The 26687-nt window shown below is 29.5% G+C and overlaps 1 protein-coding gene across 2 annotated transcripts in view; it reads right to left on the minus strand.

Annotated features, from left to right (window-relative positions):
• The window catches only part of Cals (calsyntenin 1), a 132124-nt gene extending 106857 nt beyond the window's left edge, over window positions 1-25267 (minus strand). For both annotated transcript variants that reach the window (XM_075357571.1, XM_075357567.1), the window contains exon 1: window positions 25024-25267. In XM_075357571.1, coding sequence (XP_075213686.1) covers window positions 25024-25111 — 88 coding nt within the window. In that variant the 5' untranslated portion in view covers window positions 25112-25267. The remainder of the gene's footprint in view (window positions 1-25023) is intronic.
• Between the last annotated feature and the right edge of the window lie 1420 nt (window positions 25268-26687).

The following is a 26687-nucleotide window of genomic DNA, read 5'->3' on the forward strand; positions in this document are numbered from 1 at the left end:
TTCTATCAATGGTATTTCATTACAAACATTACCATCAAGAGGAAGTTGCGAAATACGCTCTCAATCAATAGTAATATCAGTATAATAAGGATGGTTAAGCAATAAAAAAATTAGAAGGGCCTATGATTTTATCTCTAACATGAGAATCTCGATACTCATTTAAAGACTCTTTTCTAACAATTACCGTGCCCAATGTCGATGGTGTCCGAAGCAAAGAATTAACTATCTCAGTGACAACTTGTACAATATTGATTCAATTCCCCTTGTATGCATATTGCCCCAGAAGTCCACATATTCTATTCTGTTTACTAGTATTACTGGCTGTACCTTAGCTATGAGAAACTGTTTAATGTAATGTACATGAATATGGTTCAATGCACCCTTTGATATGTACAGAAAACATTTGCAAAATTTCATTAAGATTGATTGGATAGTTCAGAGAAATAAGCGGCAAAATTAATCCGTAAAGTTGAAGACAGAGGGGCTTCACCCCAAAAAAATGAAGCATACTAAAAGAAAAAGTTTAACCAAAAGATGCTGAACCCGAGAACCCACTGCATTCTTGGTATTTGCCCATAGCTGACCTGAGAGCTATGAATCTTGTTTAATGGCTGTACAAACCTGTAGGTTGTAGTGCCTATCAGGTAAAACCAAGCAATCAATTCTGTTGCGTTTTCAACGCGTTTTGTATTCCCACTCATATACGATACATGTGTTTGCCTTGCTATGGTGGGAGCAAGGCATACTATTCAATCGAGTCGTGCTCCGGTTGCCGTCGGCTGCGCATTCAGTATTACAATCCGCTATTCAATCAGTATACTTTTTCTATGAACATAGTCATATTTAGTGCATTAAGTAACAGTTTATATTCAATTTATGTAGTTTATAATCAATCCAAGTCAGTATATAAATAAATCAGGTGTTCAGTGTTTTTTTTTGTAATAAATCAGTTTATATATACAGTTCGTTGTGTTAATTCAATTTAATATTTGGGACCTACCCCTATACAAATTCCTTTTTCAAATCATGAATAATATTTTCAGCAATAATCATATTTTGGCACAAGAAACTCAAGAGCTACTCCGTTTTAACAGAGTTGCATTTAAACTAACTGCAGTTTTAGATAGCTTTTAATAAAATTTGAATATGCTCCATACTATGTAACTATTTCTCTACAGTCATTCAGTTTAATCAACAATACTGTATCACAAACGGTGGCCCAAGAACTGGATAAAATGGATTTAATTTAAGTTGAAATGAAGATTGTCACAAAATCGGGAAAGACTGATAAAAACTGGATAAACCAGTCAAAAATTTCCTTATTAAAAATTTTGTAAAAGAAAAAGTGAAGATTGTATTAATAATTCCCATATAACTGCAAAAGCTGTTAATTTTTTGAGACTAAACAAAAAATTCTTTAAGTTAATATGTTTCACTAAACATTAAAACTTTAATTAAATTCTCATTATATTAACCTACTCTTAATATATGTAATACTGTAATTGAAGACACCATCTTGCAAGATCAGAACCTAAAAAAAATTGTTTGTATAATCGATTAATTTTACAGATATTAACCATTTTCTAATTTAACTGCATAAAATGTTCACAAAATGTGATTTTAGTAGTCAAGTTGTACACACCTTCCTTTGTAGCTTTGTAATGTACAACCATCCTTTTCAGCAAAAAATAATTTTAATGACATATTAGTAACTTTGCCTTTCACATAGAATGTTCTGGTAACAAATGTCTGACAACTCTCAAGAAAAAAATTAACTTCTTGTAATAAAAGAGGGCAACAGTAACTGTGGTAATACTGCAGTTACTAAAGAGAATAAATAAATTAACATTTAATAGACATAGTTGTTTTGTGAGGTAAAATATTCAGGTTCTTATACAATTAGATGTAGTTGTTTTAAATTAATTTGATTGCCTACGTTACCAGTGTACTTCAGCAGTTCAGCAGGGGTTCAATTGACAGTAGTATTATCTTAGGAATGATCAGTCCGACACTGAAGAAGACAAACTAGATTGTAATGGAACTTAAAGCCTGCTGTGAGACAGTCTAATCTTAAAATAAATGCACTAATAAAAACAACAATACAATTTGCAATTTGAGTTTAAACTTTTACATACTTTTCAAGCCAAACAAGAAAACGAATATTTTTCTGAATTATTTTAGATTAACTTCTACAGAATTAAATCAACAAATATAACACATTGTTTTACAATAGAAAGTGTAAATTATTAATTTGCTGCTTTATTACTTAACCTAATTTTTCTTATGACTGACACATACTTGAAACAGTTGAGGTATACAAGCCATTAGTCCTTTCAGATCTCTTTCTGTGATAGTATGATTATACAGCTAGTACTTGCAATGAACTGATTGAAGATGCTCCCTCTTACTTAAAGGAGTAAATATCATCTGCATTTCAATAAGTCTGTAATGCTGACACCCAACAATATATTCAATTCAGTGAAGGAAACAGCAGGAAACCACTTGACAAACCTTGTACAAGATGCTTGTTTTTTTTAGAACAACCATATCATTTCTGCGATTTATTTCAGGTTGCCTTAAACATCTCTACAGTTATGAAAACATACACTAACTGACCTCCTCTATGAATCATGAGACCTTGCCGTTGGTGAGGGGGCTTGAGTGCTCAGGGATACAGAGTAGCTGGACTGAAGGTGCAACCATATCGGAGAGGTATCTGTTGAGAGCCAGACTAAGGAATGATTCCTGAAAGAGGGCAGCAGCTCTTTCAGTAGTTGTTAGGGGCGTGAGTCACAATGACTTAAACGGCCGTATCAACATCACTCAGTCCTCTGAGTACTGCGCAGCTGAAAGCAATAGAAAACTACAGCTGCTTTTTTTCCAAGAAAATGTGGCTCTCTGCATTTTCACATAGCAATAATGGAGGCGCCTTCCTTGGTAAAGTATTCCGGAGGTAAAATAGTCCCCTGTTCGGATCTCCGGGTGGGGACTACTAAGGAAGGGGTCACCAGAAAATTAAAAAATAACATTCTACGAGTCGGAGCGTGGAATGTTAGAAGCTTAAAAAAGGTTGGTAGGCTAGAAAACTTAAAAAGGGAAATGGATAGGGTGAATGTGGATATAGTAGGAATTAGTGAGGTTCGGTGGGAAGAGGAAGGCGACTTTTGGTCAGGTGATTTTAGAGTAATTAACTCAGCGTCAAATAATGGGCAGGCAGGAGTAGGTTTCGTGATGAACAAGAAGATAGGGAGGAGAGTGGAGTATTTCAAAACGCATAGCGATAGAATCATTGTAATAAGGATAAAATCAAAACCTAAACCGACAACGATTGTTAACGTTTATATGCCTACAAGCGCCCATGATGATGATGAGGTAGAGTGTGTATATGAAGAGATTGATGAAGCAATTAAACATGTAAAAGGAGATGAAAATTTAATAATAGTTGGAGATTGGAATGCAAGCATTGGAAAAGGCAAGGAAGGAAATATAGTGGGTGAATACAGGCTGGGCAAAAGGAATGAAAGAGGGGACCGACTTATAGAGTTTTGCACGAAGTATAATTTAGTAATTGCCAACACCCAATTTAAAAATCATAATAGAAGAATATACACTTGGAAAAAGCCAGGCGATACTGCAAGGTATCAGATAGATTATATCATGGTTAAGCAAAGATTTAGAAATCAACTCGTTGACTGCAAAACTTACCCTGGAGCAGACATTGATAGCGACCATAATTTGGTGATAATGAAATGTAGATTGGGGTTTAAAAACCTGAAGAAAAGTTGTCAGATGAATCGGTGGAATTTAGAGAAGCTTGAGGAAGAGGAGGTAAAGAAGATTTTTGAGGAGGACATCGCAAGAGGTCTGAGTAAAAAATATAAGGTAGAAAATGTAGAAGAAGAAGAATGGGAGAATGTTAAAAAGGAAATTCTTAAATCAGCAGAAGCAAACTTAGGCGGAATAAAGAGAACTGGTAGAAAACCTTGGGTTTCAGACGATATATTGCAGCTGATGGATGAACGTAGAAAATATAAGAATGCTAATGATGAAGAAAGTAAAAGGAACTATCGGCAATTAAGAAATGCTATAAATAGGAAGTGCAAACTGGCGAAAGAAGAGTGAATTAAAGAAAAGTGTTCAGAAGTGGAAAGAGAAATGAACATTGGTAAAATAGACGGAGCATACAGGAAAGTTAAGGAAAATTATGGGGTACATAAATTAAAATCTAATAATGTGTTAAACAAAGATGGTACACCAATATATAATACGAAAGGTAAAGTCGATAGATGGGTGGAATATATTGAAGAGTTATACGGAGGAAATGAATTAGAAAATGGTGTTATAGAGGAAGAAGAGGAAGTTGAGGAGGATGAAATGGGAGAAACAATACTGAGATCTGAATTTAAGAGAGCATTAAAAGATTTAAATGGCAGAAAGGCTCCTGGAATAGACGGAATACCTGTAGAATTACTGCACAGTGCAGGTGAGGAAGCGATTGATAGATTATACAAACTGGTGTGTAATATTTATGAAAAAGGGGAATTTCCGTCAGACTTCAAAAAAAGTGTTATAGTTATGATACCAAAGAAAGCAGGGGCAGATAAATGTGAAGAATATAGAACAATTAGTTTAACTAGTCATGCATCAAAAATCTTAACCAGAATTTTATACAGAAGAATTGAGAGGAGAGTGGAAGCAGTATTAGGAGAAGACCAATTTGGTTTCAGGAAAAGTATAGGGACAAGGGAAGCAATTTTAGGCCTCAGATTAATAGTAGAAGGAAGATTAAAGAAAAACAAACCAACATACTTGGCGTTTATAGACCTAGAAAAGGCTTTCGATAACGTAGATTGGAATAAAATGTTCAGCATTTTAAAAAAATTAGGGTTCAAATACAGAGATAGAAGAACAATTGCTAACATGTACAGGAACCAAACAGCAACAATAACAATTGAAGAACATAAGAAAGAAGCCGTAATAAGAAAGGGAGTCCGACAAGGATGTTCCCTATCTCCGTTACTTTTTAATCTTTACATGGAACTAGCAGTTAATGATGTTAAAGAACAATTTAGATTCGGAGTAACAGTACAAGGTGAAAAGATAAAGATGCTACGATTTGCTGATGATATAGTAATTCTAGCCGAGAGTAAAAAGGATTTAGAAGAAACAATGAACGGCATAGATGAAGTCCTACGCAAGAACTATCGCATGAAAATAAACAAGAACAAAACAAAAGTAATGAAATGTAGTAGAAATAACAAAGATGGATTACTGAATGTGAAAATAGGAGGAGAAAAGATTATGGAGGTAGAAGAATTTTGTTATTTGGGAAGTAAAATTACTAAAGATGGACGAAGCAGGAGCGATATAAAATGCCGAATAGCACACGCTAAACGAGCCTTCAGTAAGAAATATAATTTGTTTACATCAAAAATTAATTTAAATGTCAGGAAAAGATTTTTGAAAGTGTATGTTTGGAGTGTCGCTTTATATGGAAGTGAAACTTGGACAATCAGAGTATCTCAGAAGAAAATATTAGAAGCTTTTGAAATGTGGTGCTATAGGAGAATGTTAAAAATCAGATGGGTGGATAAAGTGACAAATGAAGAGGTATTGCGGCAAATAGATGAAGAAAGAAGCATTTGGAAAAATATAGTTAAAAGAAGAGACAGACTTATAGGCCACATACTAGGGCATCCTGGAATAGTCGCCTTAATATTGGAAGGACAGGTAGAAGGGAAAATATGTGTAGGCAGGCCACATTTGGAATATGTAAAACAAGTTGTTGGGGATGTAGGATGTAGAGGGTATACTGAAATGAAACGACTAGCACTAGATAGGGAATCTTGGAGAGCTGCATCAAACCAGTCAAATGACTGAAGACAAAAAAAAAAAAAAAAAAACACTAACTGAGATCTAGATTATTTTACAAAGCGAAAAACTAGATTTTAACCTCTACTTGTATTATTGAATGGAAATGAATAGCAGATTAATTATTTTCAATTCAAATATTTTCTACAAGTAATTTAAAGGCTTCCTACATATAAACTAGCCCAGGAATGAAGTTAAATATTAATCTCCAACATTTTGAAATAAAATAAAACACCTGAAATGTTGGTATAATTAATAAGATGATGCCACTAACTGAACAATCAAATTGATTAATCAAAGGATTAGGCATAAATTTACACAAAAAAAAAACAAACTAATAAAAAACATGTATTTTTTTTATAGTTATTTGATGTACTTATTCATCCTTCCTATTTCATACCTCAACATATTTTTTATACTACACCTTCAGAGTTCATTTACTCATTGGCATAATGCATAAAAGATAATTCTGAGTAAAATCCCTAGATAATACCTGACCAGACATTAATGTATTACCTACAACTTCAGCTTGAATTATTATCTATAATTATCAGTACAGCCTATTTTTTCTAAGCTTATTAATGAATGTTACTGGAGTTAGAATAAAAACAATGCCTACTTATACATATCTCAACAGCAAATACCTAACTTCAGCATCTACTAAAATCAAAATAAATCATCTGACATGAACTAAATCTTAACATGAGCTGTTATTAATGTGACAGAATAAATGTTTCTTCCTAATAAAACATCCAACAAATACAGAAATTTCACCACTGTCTTTATTTCAGTTTTATCAATGTAATTTCACAACCTCCATTATTTTAAATTATACTTAAGTTTAAATAAATCTCTATTTTAATTTTATTTCTCCTGTTCATCAAAAGAAAGTTCAGTTAATCTGTGACACTTTACACTACTTTATACACAACCACAATTCAGATTTACTGTCATATCTCTAATAACTTCATACTATGTCAATAAGATGTCAACCTTTAGGTTTCTATGACATTAAAATGTTGTCAGCTCCATTTTTCAAACTACTGCCTCTCCCTATTAATTTTTATATTTTTAATACTTGATAATATAAAATATGATAAAATAGTTTTATATTCAACAACTTGCATTATCATCTTTCTGCAAAATCCTTGCCTATAATATTACTCACACAAGTCAATGTAATCAAACATTTCATCTAGAATTACCAAGAAATACTAGTCTTTTGTACAGGAGTCTGGCAAGGTCCTGAATAATCCTTTATTGTGGAACTAAAAAATTATTTTAAGAGGTCGAAATATGAATGTTAACGTTAAATAATTTTTTTATGCAATTACTTGCATATAATATTGCATAATAATATAATACATGAATAAAACAAAGAAAGCAATTTTTAATTAAAAATCAAGATGGGATGTATTGAAACTTCTACTATTGTCTATAGTCCTTTACTCAAGCTAAAAAGCTGGGGTAAGGGCTGAAAAACTGCTTAAAGGAATTAACATTAGAAATAAAGAAATTTAATTTAAAACCCCCAATAAATTACCAACTTTTTTTTTAAGTTTACATGTACACAAAAATGAAATTTGCAAAATGGTTCAAAGAAAACTTTTAATGGCCTTTTATGCTTAACCCATAAAGGAAATACTTGATAATATAAAATATGATAAAATAGTTTTATATTCAACAACTTGCATTATCATCTTTCTGCAAAATCCTTGCCTATAATATTACTCACACAAGTCAATGTAATCAAACATTTCATCTAGAATTACCAAGAAATTAATTTATCGGCTTAAATTATGAGGGTTGTATTTTTTTCAACCTCTGATCATACATCTAAGTAAACAAGAGATAGACAGGAGTCAGGTCTGCGCATTGTGCCCCCCACCATAACCTCAGCCATTGCATCGGTCTGAGTCGAGCTACAGGACTGAACATGGCCGCCAAGTTGCTCTGCATGGCTGCTCCTGCCAAGTGCGAGTTGTGAAGTGTGATAAGTTTTCTGCAAGCATACAGATGTGTAGTGCTGCTGAAATCAATTGTAGAATGAGCCTAGTGTATGGTGAAAACTTAATGAGTGATGGTAGTGTACAAGAATGGTGTAAGAAATTTAAATTTAACGGATGTCCATGATGAAGGTGGGCAAGAATGCAAGTCTGGCTGCTATTGTACAACTGGTTGAGCATGTTTATGATTTTGTCTGTGACAAACAGAAGTTTACGATAAGTGAACTTTCTGCAGAAATCCCGGAAATTTCAAGGTCGTCTCTGCACACTAGTGTGACTTAGACCTGGGATACCAGAAACTGTGTGTATATTGGGTCCCAAAAATGTAGAACGACAATCACAAAATGCAGTGAATGGTGTCAGCCTTAATGTTTCTCACGCATTATGATAATGAGGGGAAAGAGTTTTTAAAATCTATCATTACTTAAGTAGCCTAACAAAAATTACGAATTTATAAACATTCATTTAGAATGAATTTATACATCAAAATCATTATCTTGTACATTGGTTTTGTTTCATTATACAAAGTAACAACAAATATCTCTTGCAGTGCATAATAATAAATCTTCAGTATACAATTAGAGTATCAAATTTATAATAAAATCCTATTAAATGCCAATTTTTTCCACGTTTATTTCATGACATGTATGTCCAATTGACATAATGTATAAAATTCTAAACTTTTACATAATTCTTAGATTAAGCATTTAATCCTTCTACTGAGTAAGGTAAATAAGTACGTGAGTTTAGGTATGTAAATCATTGTTTCACTTCACAGAGTATATTCTTTACACTATTTGTCCCAATCTTTCTCACAGCTATCATACGCAGTATCTGAAGACCCAGACAGATTTACTTTTTGTTCACAGTAATAATGTATACATACAGCCCAATCTGTGGTGACCAGAGTGATGATGATACTTGTAAGACCAAATATCATCTGTGGTTTGAAGGCTTGCTATGCTAATGTCAAACAATAAACATTTGGCTCAGTGAATTATGAAACAGGAACCTACTTTACTAATAATTTTTTCAAATAAAATATCACATGGATATTGTTTTCTTGAAGTTATGGCGTTTACAGAAGCGTTTTTTGACTTATGACAAGTTGCCAACAACCATTATGGTAATGGACCCTTACCATATATAAATTTTCAGAAAGGTGAGGGTAAATATATCTTTATAAGCTATATATACTTTATAATAATACATAATTCAAAAAATCTATATTTAATTCATTTTTATGTTTAATGTATACATTTTATGTTATACATACACATACAAGATTTTTTATTAAAAAAATGTTATTGTTCAAAAATTAATTTTTTCCTCAAATTTTTCTAAGAAAAATAGTTGCACAAAAGTTAAAAATGGAAAAATATTTTGAGAACAACAGTGTTGATTATAATTAGTATTTTACATAATAAAAGTTAATAAAAAAGTAAATAATAGATCTAGTGTTTTTCTTTGTTAATGATAAAAACAATACAAACAAATAAAAATGTATTATCAATTATTTACACTTTCAAACAAAATTAATCACAAAATGCTTAAAAAAACCTAAAAATTTCTTTATCAAAAAATAAAAAGTAACTTTCCTATAAATGCAGTCTTTACAAATACTTTTGGTAGAAAAAAATTGTTTGATATATTTCCATATCTATAAATAAATGTCAAAGTAAAAACAGTCAGGCACATGCGCATGCACACACACAATAAATTAATTTTGATACTAATAGATGTTCACAGCAAACATCAATATGTATACTTTTAAACGCACTAAAACCAGTTTCATTTGACCTCATTTCACAAACATTCAATTTCAATTTTTTCCAGACTGCCTAATTTAATTTATTCGCTTACAGAGAAAAGAACGCGTTCCCTACATTTAAAACACTTCACACCTGCTTCAATAATTTAACAAAAACCAATAATTTCATCAACAGTTCGAAAAAAGTCGTTTCTAACTCTATAGCAAAATAAAAAATATTCTGTCACACATGCACGCACGCATACCATTCATTCAACAAACACACATGCATCTAAGAAATCAAAATTTTCTATGAAACATGAATTTACTTTATGTTTTCAATGTAAAATATTCATGATTTAATGGATCCAGCATCAACTAGTGGTCTTTGCTTTGCAGTTATTTCAGAGAAGACCTGAGTAGCGTGTAGCTACACATGGCAGAGCAGAGAGCAGCTCCTTTTGTAGAAGTCTCCTAGTTAGGTAATTGCACCTGGATAGGATTAGCCATCCCCAAAGCCCCTGGTAAGCCAAGTGTCAGATACACCCAGACCAAAAATCTGTTGCAAGACATCAAACCTAATTGCAGTAGGAGGGCGATTCATACAATCCTAATATAGGCTTGATTTTCAATAAGTAAATGATGATCAACATTAAATCTTGCTACAATAATCCATATCTACATCTGGGTAGAAGGAGGGGAGAAAGTGACCTACCAAGGTGATATATGTTAACACTTGCATAACATTTGATTCATGAAAATGCAGATAATAACATTTGTAGGTAGGCTGGTAATCGTAGTGTAGCAATCGCAAAAAGATTCAGGCTGTACAATATGACAGAGCCCCTTGGGCAATATGCTCAAATCAAGAAACCCTGACTTTATACCAAGACAGTATCTTACAAAATAAACATAAATTAATGTGCTTTTGCATATCATTTTGTAAAAAACAAATGTATTATAATCCATACAGTTACTCAGCAGAATCAAGATGTTCAATTCCTGTAGGTCAGTCCTTTGAGTATCATTTCTACTGCATGGCCTATCAATAAAATCATCAAGTTCTAAATATAATGTATGAAAGAAATGGTCACATACAGTAAAGCAATATAAACTATAAGAAACATTAAAATACTGCTACTGAAAAGACTGCTAGTGGTTGATTAGTAACAACAGGAAGAGTGGACATAATCATTTGCTAATAATAGTGCTGCTTTACTGAAATTAAATTCAAAATTTTTATCAGTGGAATGTTGTACAACAGAGTACAATACAGTACATAATTTACGTTAAAAGTGACTCAGGTCTGCAGTTTCAAATCTGTAGTTAACCTGTGCATTGCCAATTCCATCTGGTCCGTCATACTACACACCACTAATTCAGTATTGGCAACTTGGATGATAGATGCTAGGTTAGTCTTATCAAATACTCGTACATGTCACACACTCACCAAAGAAGTATGGTCTTCATGTACATTGATGCCTACGAGACAATGCAAACACGTTCCTTACTTAACAGTTAACTCACTATTTTATTTACAGATGTATTTAACTGATTTTGTTTAAAATCTTGTATTTAACCGATTTTATTTAAAACCTTGCTGTTAAATTACTAACACATATCAGTTTAAAGTTGATGTAATAATTTGATTTCAAATTCTTTCCTCAGTCAATTGTGTCTGGATGTTTATGTAATAAAACTGATCTGAATTGAAATGAGCACAATTAACATATTTTTCACAAAAGCATGAGAAAAAGTAATAATTTTAGTGATTTAGCGTGCAGAATTACTGATTTGCAAGCATTCATGGCGTATGGTGATACACCATGTACACTATTTGCAATACTGTTGTCAGTCAAATATTTCTTCAAGTTTTGGTACCAAACATCAAAAATAAAAATCACTCTTACAAAATTCAACACTAATATTTATATTATTTTATATTTTAGAAACAGTTAAATTTGGAATCATGACATCTGGTATAGAAACCCATGCATTAGTGAACTTGATTCAAAACTACTTCATCAGAAACACTAGTTCAATTTTTGAAGGACAGTTTTGATTAAAGCATCCACCCTATCACTATAAATTAGGGTTTAATTTTTTACTTTCAACTTACTGGTTTGGAGTTTTTTAAATTCTTTCTCTATGGGTCTAATTACAGTGGATACAGTTTTAATCTTTATTCAGGAGTAAGAAGGTAATAAAAACAAGCCCCAAAAAAATGCAAGTTCCATTAGTTTTTCTTATCCTTTACTGTTTCAAGTTACAGACTTGAAATTTTTTTTATTTCCTATCTAAATAAGATACTGAAGAAGTGCAAATACAAAGGTAGACACATGCATATTAATTTACAATGACTAATGTTTAAACATAAATGCCTTTTTTTTTAAACTAATGTCTTTTCAAAAAATTATTGTTAGTATAAAAATACTGAGGATTATCTACTTTAGCCGTAATCAAAGCCTAGTGATAAGAATAACACCCAGCAAAACTATGCTGGTTACATTGACTGTCTGTGTAATATAAATAAGCATCATACAAATAAAAAATCAATGTTGAAGTAGATTTATGAACAGAATTTTACTAGTCTTAGTATTATACATAACTCTTCTAATAGTCTTGTTTCAATACAGCTGTTAAAAAAAGAAAAAACAACTAAATGTGGCTTAAAAACATAACTGGTATGCAAATACAGATTTCAGTGACTGATAGGATGGAAAAGGGGGTTTTGAAAAAAAAATTTCCATTAAGACTGGAAGGAATCTACACTACCCAATAGGAACGCATACAGTTGATAACATAAGTAAGAAATACAGTTCAGGAATTATTCTAGTCTATATAACTGTTTCACTGTGTAAAACTATGAAGCAACTAAATTGTTCTAAAACAGAAACATGAGACTACCTGCTAATGAAAATTTTTCCAACATTCATTTTCAGAAATAACATTCTTAATTGATATTACATACTTAACATAGTAATAGTAGTAGTGTTGTTAAAACACTTTTATCAATGAAAAATCTTTTTTTTTAAATCACCAGGCTGAAATTAATAATCAGAAAAAACCACTTAAATCATGAGCTTTCACATGTTTCTGAGTGAACTTGAGAACAGCATACATGAAAACCAAAATGACTGATGATTCAATAATACCTATGCAACTGAAAGGAGCAGGTATCATATTGATATGATATCATATTTATCATCATTAATAATATAGATCATCAACAACCAATAATGCACTGTCAGAAGAATATACACTAGAAATAGCTGATGAACTGCTTTACGATACCACTAAATACTAAACTTTACAAAAAGGGCTGTTTTAATTTTTAACTGTTCTGTGTCTTTTTCTGTTTAGCCTCCGGAACCACTGTAAAAATGCTGTGAAGTATTACTTCAGAGGATGAATGTAAATGAAGGAAATGTAGTCTTGTACAGTCTCAGGTCGACCATTCCTGAGGTGTGTGGTTATTGAAACTCACCAACCAAAGAGCGCCCACCTCTGTGGCACAAGTGGTAGCATCTCGGCCTTTCATCCGGAGGTCCCGGGTTTGAATACCAGTCAGGCATGGCATTTTCACATAAGCTACAAATCATTCATCTCATCCTCTGAAGCAATACCTAAAATGGTGATCCTGGAGATTAAAAAAAAAATAGCTGACTGAAATATCAACTGATCTGCAATGACGAGTTTACCACTAGATCAACCCGGTGGGTTCTAACTGTTCTGTCTGCAACCAATTATTTTTTTTTTAAACTGTTTCATTGTTAATACAATAAAAATAAATTCAATGATATGTATAAAAATGCAAGCCAATTGTGGAAATTTGATACTGGGACTGAAGTGAGTCAGCTGACAGATTAAACCAATATACAGAACTGACATGCATTTGAAACTGATATCCACACATAAGTATCAGTTTCTTTTATCAACAATACAGCAGAATGTTATAATAAAAAAAAATCAAATCATGGTGAACTAAGAATCACTTTTAAATATTAGTAAAAACATAGAAATATTAGTCTGCAGTAAGTAAACAGTTGTAAACTATCTTATCTAAATCATACAGTTTCATCTTTATCCATAAGTAAGAAGGTAATAAAAACCACCCCACCAAAAAATGGAAGTCCCATTAACTTTTCTAAGACTAAAGACGTTCAAGTTACAGACTGGTGATTTTTTTAAAATTCCCGTCTAAATGAGATATTATAGAGGTACAAACACAAAGATACCACAAATAATAATTGATAATGTCTGATCTTTAAACATAAGTCCCTTTTTTTGCTGAACAAATACGTATTTTCAAAAAATTACTGTTTCTATTAAAATAGTGGCAACTATCTACTTCATCTATAAGCAGAGCTAGTGACAAAAAACCTAGCAAAACTGTGCTAGTAAATTAGCCTACCTAGGTAATATAAATAAACATCATACAAATAAAAAATAAATTTTAAAGTATATTTATGAACAGTAAAATGCATTTACGTTCTAATTTTTCTCAAGTCAAACCGATGATGATAAAGGAAGACAAGGAAACATTTTAGAATGCAGCTAAGGGCTCAAAAACATCTTAAAAATAAGTTGAATGATTCCATTTACTTTTTTCTTGAAAGGTCCGCAGTACATTAGATGTTCTGAGTGATAAGTAAATTAAACAATGAATGCAAAGAATAACAAATAAATTGCTTAACCCTAATAAAATAATGACTCTAACAACAACAATCATTAATTCAACAATTCTTATTAGCATAACTTAAATTTTTTTTAGGTGTGTTAACAGCATATTATAAAAAAAAGAAAGGAAAGCTTATAAAACTTCACTTGCATGGCCTGAAAAATTATCTAAAATTTACCAATGATCACTACGTCAATTCAAAAAATTAACTGCATACTTAAAATGCTAATATATGATAATTAATTGCAAATATATGAAAAATCACAGTACCAACCGGTAATATGGCTATTATTTATACAGCAATTTATTATCAATAATTTTCTTATGTACGTCAACAGAATTTAAAAAGTTTATTAGCAGTAAATACCACTGAGACAACACCCATCAACTTATACTAAGAAAACTAAACATAGCAGTCAGTTCTTGAGAAATTTAATCTCTTTTGTTTGCTATAAACACTTGAAAACACAAACCAGACCATCAATATTATATAATCACTCTAAAAAACTATATACCTAATAGCAAATCAACAGACTGAATGGATTTAAAATTACTAATATCACTAACATTAAGTTCTTCACTGTCTAAAATTTGATAATAACATCTACCACACAGTGCTTCCACATGAACTCTTAGCATGAAGTGACTGCAAATCCATGTATACACACCACCTTTAACCGACTGCTTATAACAATGTTTCCACTGTTTACAATGAAATAAATAATAAAAAAAATAAAAATAGCTACTGATGTAATCAATATTATATTTGTTATTGATATTATTTATTATTATTTTTATAAGAAAACATTAGTATTCCCATTACAACTGCTGAACATTACTCACTTCTTATAACATCGATGAACAAGCTAAAATAAACACTAAATAAAAACTTAACAAAGAAAGTAATAAGAAATACATACATCAATGTAATAATTTAAAACAAAGAACTTTATAATATAACAATCAACGAAGGATAAAAAAACCAAGACAGAAGGGCATAATTTTCATATCAAAACAAAATAACCTAAAATTATATTAATATGTCTAGTGAATGACCAATATTCTTAAAAAAAAACCCTGATAAATGCAATCAAAAAGAAGCAATTAAATAATTAAAAAGTCAAATAATTACTTTACACTGTCCAGAAGAGGGGAATAGAATGTCACAAAAAAAAAATAATTTAAAAAGTATGAAGACCTAGACTACCAAATTGGTCATGAATCATGATGGGTTAAACATGCACCAAGCCTTATACCAGTAATGCATTTCTAACAGGCCGAGTAGTGTTACTACATACTGCTTCTATCTATTTAACTGTTGATAAATGTGAATTTTTTACAGGCTGATTAATTAATGAATAATTTTTTTATTCCTAGTAAAAAACTTTACACAAACTCAAATTCTATCTTGATTTTTTTTCAAATCTTACATATGCTTTCATCTAGGCATAAGTAAAACCAATATAACTTTGTAGTACCTTATAAAATTCATTTATCATAATAACATTTCCTCAGTGCATCTTTGTAATCTTTGTCTTAACGGTATCTTTGTTACATAAATATAAAGCAAATTGACCAATTACATTGATTTGCACAATTAACTGAATTTAACTAAAGCAGGATTAATTTATCTTAATCCTAATTAAATTCTAAATAACAAATTTAAAACCATTATAGAATAAACAAAACTGAACAGAAATTCTGATTTGAATTCGTTCTTATATGGCTTATTAATCTCACTTTCATACATCTTGCTAACATGTATTAAGTAATTTATCCAACAACATATATAATCATGTCACAAAGTAACATATTAGTATGAGTATTTCATAACTCTTCTAAATTCTCCTGTTTACTATCTTATTTACAATAGTTTTCAAGCGATATTTATCAATGAATATTTTAACTAAACAAAATAAGAAATAAAGCAAACAGTATGGAAAAAAAATACAACACGTAGAAAAGATTAAAATTATTAGTTCATCAACCTTTACAGCTTATAAGTAGATACAATTACATCTTGCAATATTAATAATTTCAGTATGAGAATGACTCAAACCACATGGGTGATCAGAATATGAGTTTTTACATCTAAGCAAACTATAGAAGAACAAAAGAGAATGAATAAGAAATTCGCGAGGAACTCTCTAAACAACGGCATATGTATTTTTCTTTATTTAAATCCTTACAATAATTTTAAGTTCGTAAGATTATCAAATTTTAGGCATTTTTTCCAGGGGATCTATAAATAGATAAACCATAATAAATATAAAATGATAGAGCAAAGAAGTAGTCAAACTGCAAGACCAATCACTCGTTAAATAAGTTAATTCACAGGGAGAAAACTAGCTCATCAACAAAATCTTCGAGGAGCCACAGTAAGGATGACAAAATAACATAAAAAAATTTTGGTATAATATGGGACAGAGATTTGGTCACTAAGAAAGGCGTCTCTTGTCAATTGATCATGGATCAATGGAGAAGAGATTAGATATTAGAATGTAATGATGCAAATGAATGCTAAGTTATGGAGCAGATAGTAGCATCTTCTCTTTTGAGGAAATAGAAATAATGGATGCATTAGGCAATAGACAGTAACAGACATCCAGAGAAGAAATTAAATTATGCAAGTATAGAGAGAATGCTGTTGCCATGCATCCTCTTCAGTAGAATGCAATTTTTATTTTCCATAACTATTTTTACTTATTTACTGAACGTTAATAGATTTTGAAAAGTGGATGTTGTACTTTTAAATTATCTTCTTCATATCCACATTATTCTTTCTAATAACAATGATGTCAATATTATAAATAAAATAAATTTTCTTTAAGAACTCAATATTTTACTACCTGTTTTAAAACAATATTACTGATGAATTTATTTAATAAATATAATGTATAAAAAACTGGTCGATAAGAAATAACTTACAAAAAACTCTCAACTTATATGATATTAAAAGAGCTTACCTTATTCTAAAACATAAAACCCACTATCTTTACTGATAAAAAAGATGCAAAAATTGAGGCCAGCTATTGATATACTATCAATTCATTCATTAAAACAGAGTAATTTAAGATGTTTAATCTATTATCATAAGTATTTCCTTGTTTAAACATTTTTAACCCATAAGTGGTTTACAATTTAATATTTACTTACTTCAATTTCATTATCTAATTTAAAATAGACATAATGTAAGCCCCTTCCTTAATTACTAAATTCACCTTCAACTGTTTTTTTTAGATTTTTTTTTATAGTTATAAAAAAATAACAAAAATCATTCACGCATGCATATTTCTTAAAATAAAACTACTCACTCCTCAGATACTTTCATTCCTACAATTAATTTTTCAAGTATAAATAGAAATTATAGAAATCACATCAGCGTTGAAAAGAAATAAATTTTCACTCAATCTGAACAATACTCCCTGGAGGCTTAAGCACAATTACCAGAAAAGATTAAACAGAGCCCAGACATAGAGGGGCATCATCAAAAGCCTTTTCTTTTCATCCTAATCTACTGAAAATTTCTTATAATTTTGAGATGAATAAATACTTTTAATTTAGTTTTTGCTTCTTCATTGCATAAAATTACATAAATAAACATGTTAACTATATTCTTAAATAAATATTTTTCCCTTACTGTTAATGTTTCTATGACAGTTTCAATGTAATATTGTTCATTCCGGACAAACCTGCCGATCAATTACAGTGTTTTAAACTATTTGGAAGTAATTTTATTTTTTTCCAGAGTTAAAAGTAAATTTACTGTAGAGAGATTTTTAACCAATTAATTGCTAACATTGAAAAACTTGTGAAACAGTAGGTAGGCCTGCATTTCCTGAATTAGACTTCTACTAGCCCAGTACTTTACTCATTTCATACATTTCTGGAAGTACTGTTTCAGAACGGTATTCACCTGCATCGTCATGGTTTTCATTAAGTCATCTTGACTCTTAAATTAAAACCATTTAATTAGAATTTTCTGCTTGGGAATTAACCAGAAAATACACAAATCTATATCAATGAGTAGAGATTTATTAATTTTTTAGTGTATGAAAAAGGCCATGCCGTAACAGGATTTGAACTCAGGATTTTACGGATAAAATGCTGAGATGCAGCCACTCTGCTGTGAAGGTTGGCAGTTGTGACTTTGAAGGTTCAGTTATTGCAATATAAGTCATTTCCCTTCTAACTCAAAGAAAGCAAGACACGTGAAGGGCAGTCAAAATAATTCTGATCATTTTCTTCAAACAGTTGATATACATTATCAAAAGTTTCAATGGCAAACTAATAGTTATCAATAGATAACAGTTATCAAATTCTCAACCATCCTTATTTTGCTGCTTGTGTCACTAAAGATCAGATGTGTGGAATTAGAATAATTAAAAATTTAATAATGATAAAAAGCATGCAAATCTAGCCAGATGAACAATGGCTATCATGTTGGTTTTCGGATGAACTGCTCTCAGGTTCAGTCCCCACCAAGAGTCTGGGATTTTCTCCTTATAATTTCATCCATCTCATTATTCTTATTAAAATATAAGTATCCATGCCTGTGCTCAAAAGAAAAACATTAAATTTAGAAAAATTTCATATTAGAAATCCTATATAAGTTCAGAAGGCCTTAATTAAACATCCAGTCCCCATGTGCACCTTCAACACATATAAACACAACTTTCACTATAATTATAGCATTAGAAAAGTCAGGTTTGCTGTTCGGCTAATGCAATATTCCAGTACAATTTACTTTTTGCTCTACTGAGTATTGCTTGAATATAAATTTTGAACTTAACCAAATCGTCTTTAAAATTGCGTATACTGAACCTTTCTACAAAACTTACATAAACAACAATTTCTCAACCATCATACAATAATCTCCATGATTTAATTCTACAAAATAAAATGGTGTGAAAAAATCCTCTTTTATGCAAATAATTGTTTTTTTGTAATTAATAACAGATAGCATTACATACAAACTAAAAAAAAAAATAATTTTTTTTAACAAAGCAACATTAATAACTTTTATCATAATAGATACCTAAAAGTTTTATTTTAACAATTCAACACTATTCAGTCACATAGGCTATATTTACACCATGAGTAATGGTACATCAAGAGTAATAATTGTTTTTACAGAATTAATATCACAAAAAACTTTCATTTAACACAAAGAAAAAAATGACAGGTATTATATTAATCCCATGTAAGGTTTAGATCAATAATAAAGTTCAATATAAGAAAATCAGTGTCAACACATAAAATAAAGTTAAATAAAAATTTTAATCTAGTGAAAAAGATAAAGTACAAAAAAGTCCACACTGAATTTAAAATAACTGCTTAACCAATAAGAAAATAAATTTGCATACATTTCTAATTAGACAAAATAAAATTGAGTACATTATGTAAATCACAACTATAACATTATACACGGGCCATCTACAAAATTATATTATTATTCAAATATACTTCCAGCGTTAATGAGTCAAAGCACAATAATTCACATTGAATTAATAAAATTACATAAAACTACATATATTTGAAAACACAAAAATCTATGCAAACTGGGGAAATCAGATTAACTCATTAATGAAAAAAAAAAATTATTTCACACTTATCAATCATGACACACTGCCAAAACAATTTTTCATTGCTTACAACAATTTGCAATTTCATTATCAAGATGCCACTCCCATTTTCTTTTTCTACTTAACCATTCCTAGCATAATGGCAGAAACAACCACATATGCACATTTTCGGTAAGAAATCAATTTGTACATTGTAAGCAGATATATATTACATGAAAGATGTATGGCTTTTATCATTCTTTAACAGATATAAATCCAAATACTTATCACAAATAAATAATTTTTTCTGATCAATTTACCATTACCATTACCATTAAACAATGATAATCAGTCAATCATTTGTCAGTACGTTATGTAAAAATGCTTCTGTCTCAATAATTCTATCCTGTTTTAACGATAAGCTTTCAATAAAAATCAGAGAATGATATGTGGTGAATATATGGAGAATGATATGATGGAGGAAATAATTGATGTAATAATTAACTTTTATATTTTGAAATTTTCTTATATATAAATTTTAAATTATTAACAAATTTGTATTTATAAATTTACTTCACGATTAATATGAAAGATGTTTTAGAAAATTATTTTTAAAACAGTGAACATAAACAATTATAATACTTTTATTTTATTTAGCAACTTCAGAATTTAAATTTAATATTAATTATATTGTGATTACAAATTTATTTTTGTATTGGTAAATAAAAACCATTTTTAAACATTTTTTTAAAAATCTATATTTTAATAACAAGAAGATAAGTTCTTTCTCGAAGGCTGTAAACAGACTGTTATTTCATTCTTTACAATGAAGTACTTCATTAAAATAAAAATTATTTGAGACCTCAGAACAACTTAATAAAAATTCGTAAATAATTTCACCAGGTTAAATACCATTAAATTGGGGGAAAAGTTTAAATCATTGACCAGCATGCATAAATGGGGATATGTAAGTATGCCCTTCATCTAAACCCTTTTCAGACATACCCAATAATACTATCACTGTTGGCCCCTACTCTGTGCAGAAAATGGAAGAATACGTTAATTTATTTTTTACTACCTCTTAATCATTCTTATAACTAAAATGCATACAAAGCATCTGAAGTAACAAGTACTAATCAGAGTCACTTCCTGAGATTAATGAAGTAAATTACACTACCACTCCTAGTGAAAAAAAAAAGTGAAGTCGTCATTTTCAGGGCTGAATTCCTGTGCATTTAGGTGGGCTTGGCATGCATGTTAACACATTACATTTGTCTTGTAAAAAGCCAAATCAATCTACATTTTATTTATCAACCTACATGTATTTTTTATACTTTTTACATGACATCAACTTCAAAAAAAAATTAATATACTGAGAGCATGAAGAGAACCACATCCAACCTTTAACACAGGGCGATCTGGAGATTGACAAAAACCTTTTTCATAAAACATGGCAATGGCTAAGAATACTGCTCCTAACAGTGAAAATAATTTTCTTTTATTTATACTGACATTTAAATGGTTTTGATTCCTCATCAAAAATCATTAGCGTATTCAGTCAATGAAACAAAATGTCACTGAATGTACTTATGAAACAACTACTTTGCAGATGCGTAACTACAGGTCCCACATGCCTGGAAAAGTAGTGTCATGAAACAATTTGAAATATTTACTTTGAATTATTGAAAAAATTAATTTAATGGATATTTTTTAGTGTAAGTTTTAATTGCCAAGGAGGATGATCTCTCTAAGACTTCAGGAAAGTTTATTTCTCCTGAAGCAAATTGTTCTTTAATACAAAAAATTTCATGTTGCTGAAATAAACTGTGCAAAAAATTTTTAAATTTATGAAATTCATGTATAAAATCCAAACTGATACCTAATAGCATAGTACCTCTTTAATAATGAAAATCATCCTACAAGAAAACATGTTCTTAACACCAGTACATGATATATGCCATTTAATAACAAAACAAACAAGTTTTTCATAAAATAACCAAATTGATATTTTCGAAAAACTAATTTTTCATTAAGTTAAGTGTTTGTAACTCAATTATTTCAAACTAAAAAAGAAAATATTTTGTTTGCTTCAGTAAGTAATTATACTCATCATGTCATGAATGTGACATAAGCCACAGCTAAAAAATGGTACTAGCCCTGTCTGGTAAATGCTCATACCAAACATTCGAGGAAAATCTTGTTTAGAACAGTGTTATAAATTTAATAAAACTGATTAAGATCCATAATAATAAAAAAATAAACGAAAGAATAGTAAACCAAACATATAGCACCCCTTGGTAAAATATTTAAAATTAGTTTGTAATTAAATAGAAATGGCAATTAGAAGCAAATAAAAAAATATTCCCTTTTCATAGACTAAGTACAATAAATAACTTATGTTTAATTAAAATGCTTCAAACACTATAACTTAATTATTTAGCAAATAATTTAAATTTGATTGTCCTATGGGAATTTATAACTTATAAGACACCCAAAAATTTCAAATTTTGGGCAACAGAAAGGAATAGTATCATCATTTTTTGGATGATACTATCAATTCAATTAGTAATGCTACATTCAACAAGAGAAGTTCATTTTAATGGATTTATCCTCATTCAATCTCTGATAATTTATATTAATGAAACTGAATAAAACATCAATTGTAATACTTTACATAAAATACTCTGAAATATATTCATTAAATATACCAAATTAAAATTTTATATCAGAGTTACACATTGCTATGAATTAATTTAAAGCATTAATATCACTAATTACTAAAACATCACTATTCCACCTTCTATCCTCTGTAGAAAAAGGTCAAATTTTCTTCATGGGTAAATACTAACTATCACATTTTTTCCTACAAGTAAGAAAAAAGTAAGTGGTGCCTCAGTAACAAAAATATATCAATCGGTTATAATTAATTTCACATATGTTAGGACAGAAAAATGCTGTAAAAATTAAACTTAGTTAACATTTTATTTATGCATTCTATAAATTTAAAAAATATAAAATTAATTAACAAAAATATATATGGATGAATAACAAAAAAGAATTTAAAAGTTATAATTAAAATTCTGAGCTTAATCTTCAAGTAGGATGAAATTTGTTAATATAAATTAATTGACTTTGATAACAGACTTCAGAATAAATAAAAAATTAAAATTTAATTCAGAAAATGCATCAGCTACATTCAGCTAATCAATAACTTGCAAAACTGACGGTATCTGGTCTAATATCAAACTGTAGCAAATTACTAGCGACAAAGTTCTAATACTGATTGAAATCAATTCTAATTTGGTAAGGGGTGAGGATCAATAAAAATAAAAACTTAAAATTCACAAAAGTTAAAAAAATAAAATTCATTATTTAAAAAGTAATCATCCATCAGTTTTTTGTTGTTAAATAACAATGGTAATAGCATCATAACAGGGCCAGTTCCAATGAAGTTTAATTGTAAATAAGTGAAGATGGAAGAAACTATTCTTTAATCAAACTAATAGTAATAAAAAAAAATTTGTTTTTAATTTCTTCATTATCATGATATAAATTTCAATGCCAGAACTTTAAAATGCACTAAAGTTATATTGATTTCAGTTAATACAAAATAATTCATTTTTGTACTGTGTAAAATATACTTTTCTTAAAATCCCAATTAAAACAAATAATTTCAGTTCTGTTAAAAACTGATGGTTTTAAAAGGAGTTCTTTAATAATGAATAATACTTACTACATTGTAATACACACTCCTCAAATTTACTTCTGGTGAAATATAAATGAGTACTGTAACCAGCTAATAATAGTTACTTACCTGGTCCTAGACGTACATCAAAAAATTACTTAGCCAATAACTTTGAGGATACAATCCACATGCAATAAAAATTATTATAAATCACATACCACGCACATGAAATTATAAATGTAAGTTAACTAGTTTTATAAAAAAAAATAATAATAAGTAAAATCAAAGGTACTCTGTATTAAAAAGTATCTGATTCTATTATAATAAATTTTCACATCAAGAAGCTACCAAACCTCTACAACCAACATCAGAATTCAACATAATCCTGCACATTTGTAATTGTAGAAAATAGCTATAACACCAAATACAATGCTAGAGATGCAATTGGGTGGCTAAAAAATCATAAACATCTGTAAATTTCTTAAGACTTAAATGAAAAACAATCTTTAAATAAAATGTTAAACTGGTATCAACTTATTTGTAATTTAAAAATTATTTATATATTTTTTGCTAATTATAGATTCTTTTATTCAAGAGTTTAAAAAGTAATCAACTACAGCCTTTGACAAATTTGTATTATAATATTTCATGTAAGTTCTCTTTGCAGTCGAATATTCAGAGGAAATACCAGAAATTATCATCTTGAAAAAAAAATAATTTCAAGTTTAAAGTGAGAACTTCAAAATTGAAATTCAACATTGCACTTGAAATTAAAAAATGATTCCATCAACCACACATTACTATTTAATGATCATTCATACACAAATGACATCATCCTATTACAAAAACTTAGGCCAAAAAGTCCACTGCACTTAAATAGAACACGTGCGATCGATATGATTTTACTAGCAAGAAATGCGAAAATTTATTCAGATACGTGATTTGTCGCATTCAACCAATTTACAAATTGTGCTCTATTAACTACCGTAGAAGTTATTCTTATAGAATTCATAATTACAAATAATAAAAACAAAAAAATAAGTTCAAATGAATATATTAACAAACTTTCGTTTTCGTGAAAAAACTGTAATTATGTAAACGATCACGGAACAACCAACCTGCCTTGTTCTTAAGCTTTTATTCAATATAACTACAACTTAAAAAAGAGCTAATTACAGTAAGAAATTACAATTATAATATTAATGGTAAGAATTTTGTCAAATTTAATCCAAATTAAAAGAAAATGAAAATGTATTTTAAAAAATCGACCACTGCACGTACCTGTAATAAGACACCATCATGTGGGGCAAACCGGTGTATATTAACAAATTAAGAAGAATATTATGATTATAATATATTAAAAATTCTAATCAATACGATAAGTAAATAGTAATACCGAAACACAAATAATTGTTCATCAATTATTAAGAAAAACCGAAGTTTACCTTAAATTATCATGGCCTTACCTCCATTGGGAAATGATCCCGACGTCCCATTTGAGGAAGACGCAGCCAATCCGACATATGCCGCCAGTAATAAAAATTTTCCAACCATTGCTGGTTGAAACACAACTAACAACTTAACAAGTGTACACTAAAAAGTAAAAATGTATCATTTAAAGTTAAAATACCATAATTCCTACAAAATGTTCACCACCGAAACAACAGACAAGAAAATCTCATCCAGTGTGACGTACGTTTCTGACCTGCGTACCGTTTCACAAGCAATGCGTAAAACTACTTTCTCATTATTTCATTAGATGGCAGCATAGTACATCAATATTTTAAACTTTGTACTCAATTTGAATAAAAATTTACGAAAACTCTAATCAAATTTCAATACATTAAAATTTATTTTTGAATTATATAAAAAAATTGTTGTAAGTTAAGTAAGAGAAAACTTTGAAGAATGATGTTGCAAAGAAAAGAGAAAGCAACGCTATCTATTGATGTTATGGTAAAATTACTAGAGCACAGAGCTGAAAAGTAAATTTTGGGATGAGAGAAAATCTATGGGGACTTCATTATTTCGCACCTGCGCATTTAACAAAGAAAGTCCGAGGTGTTGCTATATTGACCGACGATAATCGGTGATCAGAAAGTCCGTAAAGAATAAGAAAGTTACTGGCAATGACAAACTAGTTTGAGAATGATTGTTGTCACTTTTGTAAAATATATCTAATTTTGACATATTTCTCCAGAAAGAATTTTAACCGACTTCAGCTATTGTAGATAAAACACAAAAGAAATATTAATGATATAATAATATATATAAAAGTTTGACTTAAATATAATAAGAATTAAAATTTTATATGTTTTTCTCCATCTATATCTTATATAAACAAGAATTTCAGAATTACGTCAGTTTCAAGGATTATTTTTACATGATATGGGAAACTTAAAATTCAAATGTCCCTCTCAAAATCAAGGTGCTTTCAGCACAACTTAGGGTTGTGAGGATAATACAGATCCAATATTTTTTCGAAAATTCCGTTCTAATATCTTGAAAAAATAATCCTTTTAAATAAAATTCATCTTGAATAATTATTAGTTTACTAACATAGAAAACAAACTAATAACTAAGTTTAAAATAAGAAAAAGAAAACCTATAAACTTGAAATCTAGATTTTAAAACAAGCGCCTTAAGTAACAGCAAAATATTGTTAAGATCGGAAGAGATCAGTTAATAGGTATAATAAAATAGCTAAGAAATTAAAATTTAAATTAATACACTTTACGTCAAAGTAAAAAAGTGATTTCTTTTTTCTGCAATTAAATGATAAATACGCTATATTCTATATTTATTTTATTATTTTTTTTTTTTTTTAGATGAAAAATTTCATTAAAATCATTTATAATTTTACTTAATGATTAAGAATAATTATTTATTAATGCTCTTATTTTATCGAGTGCGATAGCAAAAAGTAAATGATTCTTCTCCGCCACTCTTTCCTCTCTCAGTCACCCTGTTATGACTAACTTTCGCTTTCTGTGCGGTAAATTACCTCTACCTTTCAGCAATTAATATAACCATTATTATTTTATGATATTATTCTAATGTATTTACTTTAATTCAGTTCAGTATCTGAGTTTTAAATTAATTATACTGCAAAAAAGAGACCTTCACTGAG

This window comes from Lycorma delicatula, chromosome 1 (genome assembly GCF_047948215.1).
Source record: "Lycorma delicatula isolate Av1 chromosome 1, ASM4794821v1, whole genome shotgun sequence".
Taxonomy (NCBI): domain Eukaryota; kingdom Metazoa; phylum Arthropoda; class Insecta; order Hemiptera; family Fulgoridae; genus Lycorma; species Lycorma delicatula.